The 18,434-nt window shown below is 41.6% G+C and overlaps 2 protein-coding genes across 39 annotated transcripts in view; one reads left to right on the top strand and one right to left on the bottom strand.

The window, feature by feature from the left end:
• Window positions 1–225: 225 nt before the first annotated feature.
• Window positions 226–3,067, top strand: LOC132215316 (ubiquinol-cytochrome-c reductase complex assembly factor 5). Its single transcript, XM_059663376.1, has 2 exons — window positions 226–580; window positions 2,964–3,067. Exons 1-2 carry the CDS (start codon window positions 430–432, stop codon window positions 3,053–3,055), a joined length of 243 nt encoding a protein of 80 aa, XP_059519359.1. The 5' UTR covers window positions 226–429; the 3' UTR covers window positions 3,056–3,067.
• Window positions 3,068–11,260: 8,193 nt separating this feature from the next.
• PBRM1 (polybromo 1) overlaps window positions 11,261–18,434 on the bottom strand; it is a 126,230-nt gene continuing 119,056 nt past the window's right edge. For all 38 annotated transcript variants that reach the window (XM_059663326.1, XM_059663328.1, XM_059663314.1 and 35 more), the window contains 3 exons: window positions 15,519–15,589; window positions 15,193–15,409; window positions 11,261–14,054 (listed from right to left, as the gene is read on the bottom strand). In XM_059663326.1, the coding sequence (XP_059519309.1) occupies window positions 13,882–14,054; window positions 15,193–15,409; window positions 15,519–15,589 (461 nt within the window). In that variant the 3' untranslated portion in view covers window positions 11,261–13,881. The remainder of the gene's footprint in view (window positions 14,055–15,192; window positions 15,410–15,518; window positions 15,590–18,434) is intronic.

Here is an 18,434-nt window from a genome sequence, read left to right as displayed (position 1 = left end):
GACGGCCGCCGACTCCCAGCACTAGCTTCACTGGGAGGCCCGGGTCCCCGCCGGCCGTCGCCACGTGGGAGGTCCCGCCCCCAGCCCCGCCTCCAGCCCCGCCCCGCCCCGCCTCCGGAGCCGAGACGCTTGCGCGAGCTCCCCTCCGGCTCGGCCTCACGGAGCACGCGCACTCCGCCGCATTCTACTGGCGAATCCCCGCGCCTTGCCGTGCTCTGATTGGTGGATCCGGAGCTCCGCGCTGGGCTCCTGCAGATCTACCCGCCGGGAGCAGAGACCGGGTGGCGATGGCGCGGTGAACTCGACCGCTGGACTCTGCAAGGGCAGGCAGGACGGCCTCGCCGCCACCCGGGCGCTTCAGGCCAGGGGCTGAGGCAGCTCCCGTCGGCCCTGGTTTCTCCGCACCCCTCTCCGCGACCTCGGTTGGGCATGTTTTCCAGGGCCCAGGTGAGGCGGGTTCTGCAGTGGGTGCCCGGAAAGCAGCGACTCGGCGTCTACAGGTTTCTGCCCTTCTTTTTTGTCCTGGGAGGAACGATGGAGTGGATCATGATTAAAGTGCGCGTGGGCAAGGAGACCTTCTGTAAGTGGGCATGCAGCAGCCTCCGTTTCATTTCAGGAAGGCAGGAGGTGGCATGGGGCCTTTTCCCCTGGGAGGTCGTCATTCCCAGGTTGCAGACCACTCCTTCCACTCGGCGCTGAACTGCTTTTTCCGCGTCGGGAGGGCAAGTGCGGTTCCATTCACTGGGCCCTGGAGACCCGCCCGGGCTCACGGGGTCTCCTGTAAGCGGGGCAACAAAGGCGCTTCGGCGTCCAACCCTGAGACCTTGCTCACACGTTGAAGGGACTGCACGGGACTCCACTCAGGACGCTCTCCTCGCCAGCCCGCTGGTGTCCTGTCTCGGGGACAGACTTGCTCACTGCACGGTAGACGGGGGTAGGAACCTGGGCATTCATGGAAACTCCTGCTAACTGGCCAGTCCTCTCGGGGCTCTGTAGTCCAAACCCTGGAGGTAGCTGGTCTGCCCGCTTAGCTGATTACCACTGTTTTTACAGGCAGGTCATTGGCACCAGGGCCCAGCACTGGGAACGGAATGCCGGGCGCTGCTTTGCTGAGCATTATAGCTCCGCACAGGCTAGTTCGTCTCCTGGGGAGACTTCCCCAACCCCCAGGCCCGCTCTGCTTTGTCCCTCCAGAAACAATCTCTTGTGAATTGCCAATCATTTAAAAAAAAATTTTTTTTAGCGCTTTTTATTTAGTCTTTTTGTTCATCCATTCATCAGTATTTAATGAGCACTGATGAGAGGATATAATGAACAAGGCAGAGGGTCCCCCACTGGAGATGCCTCAGCCCTTAGGTGGGAGAGGATGGGATCAGAGCAGGGCAGTAGGAGTAGCCCTTGAAAGGTAGCTGGAAGAGTTCTCTGCTGATTTTTCTCTGGGAGAAAGTTCATGCCATTTGGGGGTGGTTGAAGAAGGGTCCGGGTCATGGCTGAGGAAGCGGTTGTCAGGCGTCACAGTGGACCCAGTCAGATGCATCAGTTTGGCCCCACAGGGCAAAGCAAGCAGTGAGGCATGGAGAAGGAAGTTGGGTTATTCTGTGGTTGGGGCTTTGAAGGTGTGTCAAGAAGTTATTGATCAGAGAGGGAATTTCAGCTGGTTTGGGCAGGGAGAGAGAAGGAGGGGTGGGGGCGGAGGGAGGGTACTCAGGGGAAGAAGTTGGCAAAGGTCCAAGGACAGAAGGGCTAGAAAGGTGGTAGAGGTGATGGTCAGAGCAGAATGGACGGATGGCTTCATAGGAACAGCGCCAGTGGGTGGCAGAAGTTGTGTGGGGAAGGTAGGGAAGTGAGGGAGGCTAGTGCTTTATCCCTAAGGGGACAGGGGTGCTGCCTGGGACAGGATAGGGTCAAGGAGCCAGAGCTAGATGCTGTTTTCAGTGACTGAAAAGGAAGTGATGGAGAACAGGTACCAGTGCAGAGAAGACGGTGGCAAATGGCACGAGCCCTGAAGGAAGAGGGTGGCGAATCAGAAGTCCAGAAAGCAGCAGCTGAGAACAAGGAAGCTGACCTCAGCTCCCCACCCCAAGTTCCTGGGTGTGGGAGAGGGAGCAGCAGAGCCACAGCTGGGCAAGTGCCTTTGAGGGGCCATGCTTCAGTTAAGAAGGATGATTTCGAGAGTAGAAATTGTGGGGGATACGGAAGTGAGGGAAGTTTTAAAATCTTAAATCATTGCTAAGAGGTATGCTAGGATATGATCCTGTCTTTGAAGATACTTTTTTTTTTTTTAATTCTCATCAGAGGATTTTTTTTCATTGATTTTTAGAGAGTGGAAAGGAGTGGGGAGGAAGAGAGAGAAATATTGATATGACAGAGACACATGACACAGTGGTTGGTTGCCTTCTGCAAGCACCCTGACCAGGGCCAGGGATTGGACCTGAATCCAAAGTATGTGCCCTTGACGGGAATCGAACCCCAGACCCTCCAATATGCAAGTCAACACTCTAACCCCTGAGCACACCAGCCAGAGTGAAGATACCAACTCTTACCCTGCTATTGAAGTCCAGAACTTCATTAACATAGCCATATTTAACTCATGTTTTAAATTACTTTGGCATTGAATTAATGTTGAGCATGAGCTGGTTTGGCTCAGCGGATAGAGTGTAGGCCCACAGACTGAAGGGTCCCTGGTTTGATTCCGGTCAAGGGCATGTACCTCTGTTGCAGGCTCCATCCTGCTCCTGGGAGGCAACCAATCAGTGTGTCTGTCTCTCCCCCTTTCTTCCACACTCTCTAAAAATAAATGGAAAAATATCCTTGGGTGAGAATTTACAAAATAGCCCCAAAAACATTAATGTTGAGATTCAGATATAGTGACCAACCTATACTACTGGTTAAATTACTTAGATCTTAGTATTTTTAATTCCTCAGTTTCTTAAAAATCTAAGTAAAATTTTTGTTCAATACAGATGATGTCTACCGGAGAAAAGCCTCAGAAAGACAGTATCAGAGAAGGCTGGAAGAAGCATCAGAGGCTGAACTTCAGCAGTCAATAAAGTGAATATGAAATTTTTCTAGTTTCAAATTCTTTAAAAATGTACATTCATTAAAAAATACACTTAGTGTTGGGGGAGCACTTTGTGAAGTGTATGATCGACCACTGTGCTGTACACTTGAAACTAATACAAAATAATACTGAATGTAAACTGTGATTAAAAAACAACAAAACCAAAAGCTGGCATAGCTCAGTGGTTGAGTGTCGACCTATGAACCAGGTGGTTGCAGTTCAATTCCCCGGTAGGGGCACATGCCCAGGTTGCAGGCTCGGTCCCCAGTGTGTGTGCGCGGGAGGCAGCCAATCGGTGATTCACTCTCATCATTGATGTTTCTACCTGTCTCTCCCTCTCTGAAATCAATTAAAAAATATTAAAAAGGCCTAACTGGTTTGGCTCAGTGAATAGAGCATCGGTCTGCAGACTGAAAGGTCCCAGGTTCGATTCCGGTCAAGGCCATGTACCTTAGTTGTGGACACATTCCCAGTAGGAGGTGTGCAGGAGGCAGCGGATTGATTTTTCTAACTCTCTATCCCTCTCCCTCTCTGTAAAAAATCAATAAAATATATAAAATAAATAAATAAAAAATATTTAAAAAAACCCAACATACAACACATTGCTAACATCCCAGCAAGTTTCTCTTTTCCTATGCACGTATGCATGGTGTTCACCAGGCTCTATGGTCTGCATGGGAGAATTTGAACATGCTTGGAAAACTGCAGCCCATATGTTCTACCTCAGTGACATCTCTGTGCAGTCTACATTCGAGGGGAGAATTAAATTTGAAGCATAAAAACGTTCTTACATACCCAGTTCGTGCCAGGCAATTTAATCTGGAATTTGCATTCTCTAGTTGCCAGAAAATGGCATTCCTGTACATTTGGCAAGGAGAGGGATCAGGAGTTGTGTCTGATACAAAGACATTGGAGTCAGTTTAATTTCATTCTGACTACCTTCAACAAAAGGTGAATTATTAACCATAGAGAGGCAGCTTTACATTTATAATTTCCACAGCTATTCCTTAGTTTTCAATTGTTTTTTTGTCATATACTGAACTTGACAACCAAAATAAACTGGACAATTTGGTAGTATTTTACTGCAACTCATTTCATTGTATTCAATAATGGGCAGTCTGAGTAAAAGAAAACGATATATCATTTTAATGGTTGACTACAACAGTTTAGTTCTTACAAAAAGAAAAATGAAGCACAGTGGGTGTGGCTCAGTGGTTGAGCATGGTCCTATGAACCAGGGGGTTAAGGTTCAATTTCCTTAGGGCACATACTCGATCCCCAGTAGGGGGTGTGTTGGAAGCAGCCAATCAATGATTCTCATCATTGGTGCTTCTCTCTCTGCTCTCTGAAATCAATAATTATTTTAAAATAAAAAGAAAAATGAATATAATTATGTAATAGCCAATATCCTACTAGAATAACTAATAAAAGTACATACCTGGTTAATAATGACCTTTAATGAGTACTGAATATTATTTTGTGATATTAGACAAATTATAGAACAGTTTTTCTTGAATCAGTTACTAATGGTAGATTTTTTTTTCAGTAGGCTTTTTTTTTTTTTTTTTTTAAGAGAGTGGAAGGGAGAGGGAGAGACAGAAACATCGATGTGAGACAGACACATCGATTGGTTGCCTCCTGCACACCCTCGATCAGGGCAGGGAGCCTGCAACTGAAGTATGTGCCCTTGACCAGAATCGAACCTGGGACCCTTCAGTCCGCAGGCTGATGCTCCATCCATTGAACCAAACTGGCTAGGACCAAATATTTTTTTTTTAAAAAACAGCTCCATTAGCACAAGAATCAAGTCAATGATTTGAAATGCGAGGAAGCAAAAAACACCCAACCGGAAAAGCAAAATGAAAAAAGAATCCAAAAATGCGAGGATAGTGTAAGGAGCCTCTGGGACAGCTTCAAGCGTACCAACATCAGAATTATAGGGGTGCCAGAAGATGAGAGAGACCAAGATATTGAAAACCTATTTGAAGAAATAATGACAGAAAACTTCCCCCACCTGGTGAAAGAAATGGACTTACAGGTCCAAGAAGCGCGGAGAACCCCAAACAAAAGGAATCCAAAGAGGACCACACCAAGACACATCATAATTAAAATGCCAAGAGCAAAAGATAAAGAGAGAATCTTAAAAACAGCAAGAGAAAGAAACTCAGTTACCTACAAGGGAATACCCATATGACTGTCAGCTGATTTCTCAACAGAAACTTTGCAGGCCAGAAGGGAGTGGCAAGAAATATTCAAAGTGATGAATACCAAGAACCTACAACCAAGATTACTTTATCCAGCAAAGCTATCATTCAGAATTGAAGGTCAGATAAAGAGCTTCACAGATAAGGAAAAGCTAAAGGAGTTCATCACCACCAAACCAGGATTATATGAAATGCTGAAAGGTATCCTTTAAGAAGAGGAAGCGGAAGAAAAAGGTAAAGATACAAATTATGAACAACAAACATCCATCTATCAACAAGTGAATCTAAGAATCAAGTGAATAAATAATCTGATGAACAGAATGAACTGGTGATTATAATAGAATCAGGGACATAGAAAGGGAATGGACTGACTATTCTTGGGGGGGGAAAGGGGTGTGGGAGATGCGGGAAGAGACTGGACAAAAATCGTGCACCTATGGATGAGGACAGTGGGTGGGGAGTGAGGGCGGAGGGTGGGGCGGGAACTGGGAGGAGGGGAGTTGTGGGGGGGGGGGGGAAAGAGGAACAAATGTAATAATCTGAACAATAAAGATTTAATAATAAAAAAAGCACAGCTCCATTGAGGTATAATTCCTATCATGACCAACATTTCAGTCATTATAAATGTTCCAATTCAAATTCAAACCTAGTTTTCGGATACTGCTGTCACCCCAAAGTTCCATTGTGCCATGTGCAGTCAATCACTGCCAAGATAGCATGGTCCCTTCCCAGGCACGTGGTAGCTCCAGCAGCAAGCTCTGTGGGAGACTTATGTTGCCTAAGGTTTTCTCATTTTAGATTTTCCCAGTTAAATCTGACTGACCCACTGCTTGTCCAAACCAGGACTGCAACATCAGGGTAGCAATGTTGTAGGTTTTCCTAGTTCATTTCTCTCCATTTTGCCACTTTTAATTAATAAAATCACAGACCTCCTCCTGGCCCCCCAATTGATGCTACATTCTTTCTGGCAGTAAAGCTGTTGGGTTTTGTGTTTTTGCCACCAGACCCACACTGGTCAAGCCACTCAATTTTTGCCACTGACCTGGGTGGGGGCTGAGAGGCTGAATGAAAGCAGCCCCAGGTAAAAAGGCCACCGACTCTTGGCTGTTTTTAACCAAAGTTTGAGCAGTTTTTCAAGAATAAAATGTTCTCGCCCTAGCCAGTTTGGCTCAGTGGATGGAGTGTCGGCCTGCGGACTCAAGGGTCCCGGGTTAGATTCCGGTCAGGGGCATGTGCCTTGGTTGTGGACGCATCCCTGGTGCGGGGTGTGCAGGAGGCAGCTGATCGATGTTTCTGACTATCCCTCACCCTTCCTCTCTATAAAAAAATCAATAAAATATATATACATATATATATATTAAAATGTTCTCAATTTGTAAAATAAATACAAATAAAAATGTACTTTTCAGATCTCTTACACAGAACTGCCTTAAAAAGAACTTTTTTTGTTTTCCTATCACTGCTTGAATACCTACTTTCCTGTGTGAAAATTATTTCCTCCTAAAACATACCCATTAACTGAATCTAGTCCAGGAACTATTTCCTAAACAATTCAAGGATCAATCAGGATGCCTTTCAGTGCAGCCTGAATTCTTGGTGAAATTCTAAAGGGAAAAAAATTATAACTTACTTTACTTTTTTGCAGAATTCACATTTAATCATGGACATAAAAGACGTAAGTAAAATTTGTTTAATGCAGACAAGATCATTGTAACCAGGATAATTATGCAGATTACATTTGTCAGCTGCCACTTTGTAAACATTTTGCTAGGGTGCTGGGAATTCCAGACATTACTTGCTCTGGTGAAACCCTTCCCTTGCCAGGCTCCATTAACACGCAAGGGCTGGATGGAGCTCTTGTGAACTGGGGCGGGAGACAGGCTTCACGCACACCTCGGTGATAGAAGATACTGCTTTCAAACAGCTGCTAAATAAAGAGGCTGCTCCTTCCCTAAGAAATGTAAACGTCACAGTGTAAAGCTACCATAGACTTGGCTAAATCATAGGCTCAGTCTATTGGTAGAGATTTTGTAATTTGATCCAGAATAAGTTTGGGTTAGCTGATAGAAAATGCAAAGGCATCTTCCCATGCTTGGAGAGCCACATTCTACATCTTTTGAAACAAGAAAATAGCTACATATTAAAGAACACGTGTTTCAAAAGTTTATTTTTCATGAATAAGAAGCAAATGATCTCTGTCACAAACACAACTCTTTCTAAATTGTTTAGGGATTTGTTTTCCTAATTTTAGTCCATTTATGTTGGAACCAATTCAGTATAAAGAGCCACTGATTATCTCATTAAAGTACTGCCTGAAGCAAACTCAGAATCACTGCCCAGAGATGGACTGTGAAGACCAGTGACGGTCAGCAGCCCCTGGGGGAGGAAGGTGGTTCTCAGGTGCACTTGCATCACCTCAAGAACTGCTGGTGAATCTCACCACCGGCATTTCACTGGTTGGACTGCAGCATAAGAAAATTGTGGTATGATACAATTTTATGGCCTTATTCCATGTTCCTCCACCCCCCGATTTAGAAGTTTAATATTTGCTACATATAGAGAATACTTAACACGTTTTAACAAAGAATAGTTGTAAATACTAATAAAATAATCTAACTTCTATATCTGCTGTGGGTTCCTTCCCTGGTCCACCTTCCTGACTCCATCCTAGAATCACTTGTCTGAAATTTGTGTTGATCTTCCCTAGAGCTTTCTTTTTTTCCAATATATTTTATTGATTTTACAGAGAGGAAGAGTTAGAAACATCAATCAGCTGCCTCCTGCATGCCCCCCACTGGGGATGTGCCTGCAACCAAGGTACATGCCCTTGACCAGAATTGAACCTGGGACCCTTCAGTCTGCAGGCCGACGCTCTATTCACTGAGCCAAACACAATTAGGGTGAGCTTTTATACACCCCCCCCCCACGCATATATACTAGAGTCCAGGTGCACGGATTCATGCACTGGTGGGGGGGTCCCTCGGCCTGGCCTGGGGATCAGGCCAAAAGACCCCACTGGTGTACGTTCTGGGCCGGGGAGGGACCATGGGAGGACTCCAGGATGTGTCCAGCTCATCTTGCTCAGTTCCCATTGGCCAGACCCTAAGCTAACCTATGGGTCGGAGCGTCTGCCCCCTGGTTGTCAGTGCTTGTCATAGTGACTGGTCAAATGGTCGGACACTTAGCATATTAGGCTATTATTATATAGGATATTAGAGCCCTGGCCAGGTAGCTCAGGTGGTTAGAGCATTGTCCCAACATGCCAAGGTTGCGGGTTCAACATCCCCGGTCAGGGCACTTAAAAGCAGCAATCAATGAATGCATAAATAAGTGGAACAAATCAATGTTTCTCTAAAATCAATAAAAAATGTTTTATTCACACACACACACACTAATTTACTGAAGGGCAACAAACCTTTGAAGATGACAGGTTAATTTCTGACTCCAAGGCAACGAGACTAGCAAAGCAATTACTGTGTTAAATTGAAGATACTTTCAGAGCACATTAGTTTGGATGCTATAGAGCAGGGATGGGGAATATCAGGCTCTTGGTCCCTATAAAGCCCGAGAAATCATTTGGTCTGGCCCTGCCAATAAATCTGAGCTTTTTTCATAGCAACATAAATTTATATTAAGTGAATTCTATTAAGCAAATGATATTATGGCCCTTGGCAGAAAAGGTTCCCCTTCCCTGCTATAGCATAAAAATTAACTTTGTTAACCAAGTTGCAAGCTCTCTTTTTAACTCTGCTTCAAAAACTTTTTTTTGTTGCCGAAACCGGTATGGCTCATTGGACAGAGCGTCGGCCTGCGGACTGAAGGGTCCCAGGTTCGATTCCGGTCAGGGGCATGCACCTGGGTTGCGGGCACATCCCCAGTGGGAGATGTGCAGGAGGCAGCTGATCGATGTTTCTAACTCTCTATCTCTCTCCCTTCCTCCCTGTAAAAAAAAAATCAATAAAACCTATTTAAAAAAAAACACACACAAAAAAAACCAAAAAAACTTTTTTTTTTGTTAACCCTCACCTGAGGATATTTTTCTCATTGATTTTTAGAGGGGGGGAGGTATAAAAGATAAACATCTATGTGAGAGAGACACATTGATTAGTTGCCTCCTGCACATGCCCCAACTGGGCCAGGGAACAAACCTGCAACCAGGTACATGCCCTTGACCAGGAATTGAACCCAGGACCCTTCGGTACAAAGGCCTGGTGCTCTACCACTGAGCAATATGGCCAGGGCTCAAAAAAACTTTAACCTTCTTAAGGAATATGACTCTACCCCATCAGACACTGGAAGGATTTAAGAGCACTTGAATACATTTAAAGGGCATTGCACCTTGGCCAGTGTTCTCAGTGGTTAGGGCATTGGCTCAAACACCAAAGGGTCACGGGTTTGATTCCTGGTCAAGGGCATGTGCCTGGGTTGCAGGTTGGATCCCCAGCCCTGTTGAGTGTATATGGAAAGCAACTAATTGATATGTCTCTCTCACATAGATGTTTCTCTCTACCTCATCCCCACCCTCCCCCTGCTTCCACTCTCTAAAAAAACCAATGGAAAAAATATCCTCGGGTGAGGATCAACAAAAAGGCATTGCTCTTATATGCCGATTGTAGAACTGCAGTGCCCCCTAGTGTCAACTACAAGGCAAAAATTATAACAACAGAACCCCCACAATACTCAATCTAGAATGACAAGCCTAATTAGCATTTATTGCTAGAAATCTACCTCCACTGTAGTGTTGTGGAAAGAATTTGGGCTTCGGAGCTTCACTTGATCATCTGAACTGATAAAATACCTAAGTTAGGAACATAGTAACTTTGTTCATCTAGCAGTCCTATTTTGGAAGTTTGGTCCTAATCTCTCTGATGTAAATTAATTACATTAATATCTTTTTGTAAGTTTGATTTTTTCCAACTGAATAACCTCTCTTTAAAACAAAATGCACTTGGAACATGAGGCTTTCCAAAGGATTTCTCTCCTAGAATATTATCAATTTTTTAGTCTTCACACATGTGAAATTTCTTGCCATTTTATGTGCAATCCAATGAATACATAAATTTTTGGGTTAGAAATAGTCTGTTAGATTTTAAACTTTCCTTCAGCTGACCTAGCACATTTCCAAACTAAAAAGAAATAGAGTAATACTTGGCAGTATTTGTTTGCTCATAGTGTTTAGTTGGAATGTTTTATACATCACTGATCCAAAATATACTCATGAACAAAGATGTATGCATAGCCCTAAGCTTAGGAGAACAGAATCACAGGGATTTGCAAAGTGATATTAGAGGAAAACAGTTGGTTGATTTTACCAACACTTTCTATTAAAAGTGTGGTCATGTTTTAAGAGCTTATAAGCACGTTAAAGACATACCTGGGACACTTATCTCTTCTGATCACAAACAACTATTTGAAGCGGATTATACGGCTTTATGATCTAGGACAGTGATGGCGAACCTTTTGAGCTCAGAATGTCAGCATTTTGAAAAACCCTAACTAACTCTGGTACTGTGTCACATATAGAAATTTTTTGATATTTGCAACCATAGTAAAACAAAGACTTATATTTTTGATATTTATTTTATATATTTAAATGCCACTTAACAAAGAAAAATCAACCAAAAAAATGAGTTCGTGTGTCACCTCTGACACGCGTGTCATAGGTTCGCCATCACTGATCTAGGACATGCTTTCTTTACCTTCGGCAATCAGTAACTCTTTTTTTAATTTTATTTTATTTTGCAATCAGTAACTCTTTAATTTTAACTGAAACCTGCATTTCTGCCCATCCTGAGGGCAGCAGTGTGGCTACATTTGGCTTTGTGTTAATGCTCCTGAGCCCTGGACCAGTGTCTGGACACTTTGAGGAGCGCTCTTCCCCTAAATTAGCAGCTGTATCCCTGTCAGCACAAAACCAAGCTTTGCAGGAGTTAACCCGTTTGAAGCTAACATCTGAGACAAGCTTTAACAAACAACCAAATCTGGTTAATCCAAATCACTTTGCAAACTCCATTTTTATTTGGATTAAAAAGCTTTAGATGAACAAACATATAATACATACATGTTATAAGACTAGTTACCACGTAAAACTCTTTTGATACAGAAATTAGAATAAACCAAGTTTTAATCAAGTCTGAAAATGTTCAAGCTCAAAAGTCAACACCACCAATTTGGAGTTTTACACAGAGAAGCATGCCCTCTCAATTCTTCCTCATAGGAAGACAAGGGTGGCTTCAAAAACAAAACAATTAAAGGTCTTTTAAATCAGTTGGCTGACATATTATTTTAAACCTATAGGTTTCCTCCACACACATAAACAAAATTCTTTTCCACATGAACTTATATTTTGAAAACACTTAGGCCATTATGCTTTCTAAGCCATATCACTACAATTCCTAAACTCATGGATAAAAGGTGTATAGTTAACTTGTACTTTTTTAAATGAGCAAAATTTTTTTTGGAAGATGGCTGACCTCAAATTTCCTAAATATTAACTGATATTCCCCAAGTTAATATACAGAAAGACATGATTCTAAAATAAATTATTTTTTTTTTAAAGAAAAACTTAATTAGGGCCTGCCCAGTGGCCCCCTGGCCCAACTCTGTACTGCCTCAGGGAAGCTCCTGGCCGGGTCTGTGGTTCCGATAGCACCTCCAGACACTGGGAAGGAGTCCGGAGGAGGAGTGCTCTGGCTTCTAATGCCCCATGTAGCCCACAGTAAAGTTTTTAGAGACTTCCCAAGAAGTCTCATCCAGACCTTAAAAAGGGAAATAAAATGGACGCATGAAATAAATAAATAACTTAACCAAAATTAAATTTCAGGTTCTTTGGTGTAATTCAAGGATGTCTAGAAATAAAATAATCTGATTGTATTATACAGTCCATGATGATTCAATGGCCCAAATAACCAGGAACTGAAGATTTCTTTATCTGATTCAGTTTAACAATAAGGTACTGATATACTATTGCAATACATTTTTTTTTAAAATTCAGAATTATTTAAAATACTTGATGCAAACTGAGATCCAGTGGTTGACTATAGGCAATTAAGTTACAAGGGCCTCCTATGTAGATACAAGAGACTTTTATCCATTCTACACACTTTTGTCCCCATGATTTAATAAGAATGGTAATGAAATACCAGGTATCGAGTCATACCAGACTAAAAGAAAAAAGTATCCTCTGAAAGTCACTCTTTCAACTTACACACAGCAGTGGAAGGTCAACCACAATGGCAACCACTTTGCTACAATAAAGCAGGTTTCCAAAAACCCTAGAAACACTGTTCCATATTTGCTGCTTTTTACCTGTCTGAGCATCATACACTGCCTCCAAATGTTTATTTTAGGGTCATATGAGACAAGGTCATCAAACCCAAGTGTTTAGGGTCCGTAATGGTCTTTTTCATGAGCATTTTCTTAAATTATGATGCCTTTCTCTTGAAATTTAAAAGCACAAGCTGAATTTTAAATATTTTAGGAAGTTTTAAATTTCTGGTTGAGAATTACAACGAAGAAACTTAGAAAAAAAGAAAGCCACATCTGACGAGGAAACAAAGAATACTAAAGCATTTGCATACGCAGGCGGTCTACCCATTTACAATTAGGCTTCTGATACAGCTCATATCTAGTGATGCACGCCCTTTGTTAGTTTAGGTATTATGCTGAAAAGTAAATCACCTCCATGGACGCCTCAATGCTTTCTTCAAGATGAACTTCAAATATTTTTTTCAATGTAAGAGATTTAAAATTTTTAAATCATCTAACACGTATAGGCATAAATTGTGAATTATTATTCATAGATCAAAAGTACCCTTAAACTTACCTGCCAAGACTAAGAATAATTCAGGGTTGTGCACATGTTCTATAAAAATAACTGACACCATAAACATCTAACTCAGCACAAGAAAAAGTACTCTCTCCAGGTGTCCGGGAGACGCACCAGCTGCAGAAGGATACACAGCACTGACTTCAGATTTCTGCAGCAAGCCTCTGAGTTAATAGAGCAAATGTGCCATGTCTGCCAAACACATATAACCTAAATAACAACCTTTCACTTCACCTGTAACACACTTTTTGGGAAAGTGGCTTAAGATATTCAGGCACATGAAACAGACACAAGTACACTCCCTTCTCTAAGATGTAAACTAGGACCAACTTCACATTTCATTGTCAACTTAAACTAATCTGTAAACTCGTGTGTGTGTGTGTGTGTGTGTGTGTGTGTGTGTGTATTTTTTCAGTTTGTTCTTTTATAAAAACAAAAACCAAAAAACCCTAATCCAAGACAAAACCTTTGATGGTTTCAGTTCCATGGCAACAAGTAAAAAGATAAAATTCCAAGTCTACACATATACAACCAATTATGAAACTGGTTTTAAACGAAGGAAATATATGCAAAAAATCTTTGTGTATTTGATAAAGTCAACTTAATATAACAAAAACAAATTGAAATAGCTTATTAAAAGTATCCTTATATAAAAATGGCCTTGTGATGTACAGTAAAATGCAATAAAAATTATCATCCTTTGTTCTTCCCCCCCACCCCCTGTAACTATGTGGCTACTATTCCACAAAACTCATTATGCTTCTATAAAAGAAACGTAATAGATGTGATTAAAGGTTTTCTAGATTGTATGCTTGGCGAATGTTGAGGGTGTCTCGGAGCATCAAATCCCGAAGGCGCCAGAGGGCATCTGCCATGGTGGTGTGAGCCCCTTTACTTTTCAGCCAGTGAGAGGGTAGGCGGCTCTCTTGTTCTTTTGACAAATGGACATCACGCCTTCGAGCTGAAAATTAAAGTATAGACAGAGGAATATAAATAGGAATTTTAAGGTAACAAATTTTCCCTCAGTCCTAAGGTCTGATAGATTAGAACATATAAACATAATGATTTATTTAATATTATAAATTTTAAGTCTGCAGAATATTTCCAAGCAAATTTCTTATATAATTTTATTAGACATCTTGGTTTTTAGAAAACTACTTCACTTAGGTAGGTATGAGACTTCCTAACTAGGGATGTGTTGTTTTATGCTTTGTATTTTAGAAATTACCTAATTTATAATAATGACTTCACCAAAGAGCTGTACAAACACCTAAAAGATTAGGTTATTAATATTTTTTTGTAGCCACTCCTGATAATTAATAATTACTTCCATATGAAGAAAAACTCCTAAAAAGGTAAATGTGAAGAAAGGTAAAACATAGCTACTACTCTTATAAAAGAAATCAAATTATCAACTTTGGTTTAGAAATAAAGAATGAGTAGAAACAAATTCTTTTAGTTTTTAATGAATAAGTCTGTTGAACTAAATGACTAACTTGATAGGTTAACAGAAACATATTTTCTAATATGTTTTTCTCTTTTAAAAATTGAGGTGAGCCTTGGTTGGTGTTGTTCAGTGGTTGGAACATTGGCCTGTGCACTGAAGGGTCTTGGTTTCAATTCCTAGTCAAGTACTAGGGTTGTACGTATGATCCAGGTGTGCCAGAGGTAACCAATCTACCATGTCTGTGTCTCCCTCCAATCCCCCCTTTCATTCTCTCTAAAAACCAATGGAAAAAATATCCTCAGGTGAGTTTTAACCGCAAAAAAAATTGAGGTGAAATAACTTTTAATTTATTCAAATGCATCTATGTTTAATGTCCAAATGCCTAAAAAATTTTTTTAAAAAATTCAGAATATACTTAAAAAGATGACGGTGATGTTTATGACAAAATTAAGCTTCGAGATTCAGCAAAAGTTTTTTTTTCAAAGTGTGATGTTAATATACAAAGATGATTCAAACGCTTGTTTTAAATATACCATTTATTTTACTTGTATAAAAAAAATGGGTATTTTCCCTGGGCTATAATATGGCAATAGCAGCAAGAGGACTTGAACAAACCGTGGATTTCATACTTAGTGAGAAGGACTCTCCTTACCTGCCAGAGTCTGGTCCCACTTGCTAATGCTGTTGGACTCAGCACTGAGTCCTTCAATGTATTTCAGGTAGGCCTCTGAGTGGAGAAGCCGTTGGGTCTTCGGTGGAGGAGCCACAAACATGGGCGTTGTTGGCTGCTGTATAACAGGGGGGCCGGCTGGATGTGGGCCAGGATATGGAGGTGGTGCCTGCTGTCCTTGAGGCCCCAAAACTCCTACCTGAAAGAGCAGACCACACAGTGAGGGAAAAAAAATACTTAGTACATGTTTTGAGAAAGAATATAATGTGAACTCTGTCAAGTCTAGAAAATCCAACTGGGAGGCTTACCTGCTGTCCATATGGACTTCCGCCTTGTGCTGGAGTCCCTACCATAGGGGCCACCCCTTGGTTCATTACACCTGTAATTCAGAATGCAATGTCTCAATTAGAGGCTCTGGTTGACATGACTAAAAAACTACTGTCTGATAAGAAATTATGCCATTTATAATGCAAGCCTATGGATCTCTCTGCAGTTGAGTCTTTGTGGATAGGAACCCTACGCACCCAACACAGAATGTAGCCTTCAAACAGAAATTCCTATCGTTTCCTAGGTACTTGACAGTGCTAGTTCAACTTGTCAGATGTGTATTAGTTATTCATGGCTTGGAAATTATTTGAACCCTGCAAAAATTCTAGTATTTCCCTAGGTAATCTATACTCAGAATACACCTATATTTTTAAGGTATTTTTCTTCTGACAACACATTTTCCTGTACTGGAGCCTGTGTTTAAGTTCAGCAGTAATGGCATTCAATCAGGCTCAGCAGAAAGCAGTGTGGTAAGATATAGGACACAGGGAAGAGGCTGTGCAAGTGCATAGTTAAATGAGCTCTGTGGCACATCCTTGATGTCCCCTCACAGGCCACCAGCTCCTCTAGTTCTGACTGGAGTTACTAATGTTGGCTGAGAGAGGACACTTTCAAAGTGATAGACAGCACTTTGAAAAGGGCTATCACTTCAAATGCAAAATGAAGGGAAAGAGAAAGATATGGTCCTACTATATTTGAATATGTATCTGATAATAATTTTGTAAATTACTCTTGGTGACTCCTCATAAACAATTTCTGTCTCACAGGTACTAATTGATGATAATGAGATGTCCTAAATTTAGTATCTAGGGTTATTTTAATAATCTAGGACCATCCATTTACTGTTCTCAAAACAAAGAGATACAAGAAACCCGGTTCATTAAAAACTACAACAGAAATCCTGGTGAGTTGTTGTTTAAACCTGAAACAAATCCTACTGGCTGCATAAAAGGCTCAAGAGGAGCTAACTTCATATTCTATATAGTTCCTTATGATTCAAAATGTTAACATTTTGACCAGGCAGAACCAGCCCAATAGTCTAAGGTTCAGAATTACTAAATGCTACTTCTAGGAGGTATTAGACATTTGCTAGACAGAAAATAGTAAGTAAAAATAAGCTTTCTGTTTTCAAAGCAGGGATTTTTATATTTCAAGTACTCAGAAGGGTTGGTACACCTGGATGACCATGATAGGATCCTAATAATTATTTATGAATGAATGAAGAGGTTGTGGTGGGTAAGCTGCAACATATTATTAACCCCTACCCCCTGCCTCCCAGACACTCACCAGACTTAAGATTCCACAACACAGTGGGCCTCCCTGAGCTGCTGGTATCAATCTTTGTAGAGCAGCACAAACAAATCAGCAGACCCCTCTCCTTCCTCTATTTACAAATGCCATGCTAGGGAGCCACAGGTGAGAATGTGGGCCCCAGAGGAGTTCACTGAATTCTCCTCTCAAAGCCTGATCAGAAATGTGTGGACTTAGGCACTAAAAGTGTTTCTTCCCTGTCGCCCTGACTACATCAGGTGTGTTGCTCCTTTCAAATACAATTTAAAATCTGAAGAGGAAAAGGCAAACAGCAGTGCCCCAACACCCACCAAAGATATCTGCTACCTACACAGTTCTGGCCTTAGCTGTGTTTCCCACTGAGAAGTCAGCTCTAACCTGGTCTGCTGACTCAGTTAGACACTCTGCCAAGATGAGAAGGCACTGAGTTAAGGCCAATTCTATTTGCCACACGGGCACAGCCATTTTATGACTGACTTCTGCTGCAACAGCAACTCACACACAGGCCACCATTTACATAATGAAACATGTTCTCCCACAAATATTTTCCTCTTTGGATACATCTGGATCAAACACTTTTTTGGAGTTATGACTATAAGTCTCCAGTAATAAGAATGTGGCTGGAGGCTCTAGGCCAAGCCACCATGTTTACTCACCCTGCATATTGCTGGGTGTACCCTCTGAAGCATTCTTTGGAATTCTGTATAACCCTATGATCAGTAGGTCCAATACTGTGTAAGAAAATCTCATGTTGTTACATTTTATCATCTGGGCTGAGTCTTTAGCTTTTATTTTGGATAATGGACCAAATGCAATTCCAAGTTGTCTTAAAATCACAATCCCTCCAATCAGATTACAGCTAAGGGTCAGTCAGTTCTTTTGAATATGATGACAATTAATATGGAACTTGTGACTTTCCTTTCATAATAAACTTTCAACTTACTAATTAATTATAAAGTAACACTGTAGCTAAAGCTGGACTTCATTTATGTTTCTATGTAAAATAACTTCTGAGCTTCTGTCCACAGACAAACCAGTGTCTACAGTTAGTAGAGTGGACTATGTTGCTCTTTAACATGTTATGTCATGCTTCTTAGGGAACGCAGGTACAGAAAACCAGTTCAGTGCAAATTCGTTCCCTCCCTCCTTTTTGTTCCTAAAAGGACTGACTGAAGGATTTCTGACGAGTTCCACATTAGTGACTTCAATTCCTTAGAAGTGCTGATTGAGAAGCAAGAGATACAGTAGGGACCCTGTACTGTGAGATTCTGTGAGATAAGAAATGAATCAGAGGAAGTACTGCACTCAGTAGCAAAAAGTGCTTTTATATGTGACTCTCAACTAGAAATTTGAGAAATTTTATTTACTCATAAAGAGGTCACGACTTCCTAGGCTGTGTCTGACTTTTTTAGCACGTTAAATTGTGTGATTTTAGAGTTTGCCTCCTGCCCCTAGGTCTGCTGAATCTGGTCTCTGCCATGTGTCCTGTGCTGCTGCTAGGTATCTACACACACAGGATAGGCCCTCCTGCTGACATCTCTGGGGTTCTTAGTGTGGGAAGGCCTGCTCATAATGGGCAGTAAGTGCCTCCTAAAACAACTGGCTGA

This window comes from Myotis daubentonii, chromosome 14, assembly GCF_963259705.1.
Source record: "Myotis daubentonii chromosome 14, mMyoDau2.1, whole genome shotgun sequence".
Taxonomy (NCBI): Eukaryota; Metazoa; Chordata; class Mammalia; order Chiroptera; family Vespertilionidae; genus Myotis; species Myotis daubentonii.
This window is presented reverse-complemented; position numbering and strand designations above follow the sequence as displayed.

Bases quoted from the DNA above. Each gene is read 5' to 3' on its own strand.
- LOC132215316 (XM_059663376.1), top strand. From the start codon at position 430: ATGTTTTCCAGGGCCCAGGTGAGGCGGGTTCTGCAGTGGGTGCCCGGA. The intron at 581-2,963 runs GTAAGTGGGCAT...TGTTCAATACAG, and splicing joins CGTGGGCAAGGAGACCTTCT to ATGATGTCTACCGGAGAAAA.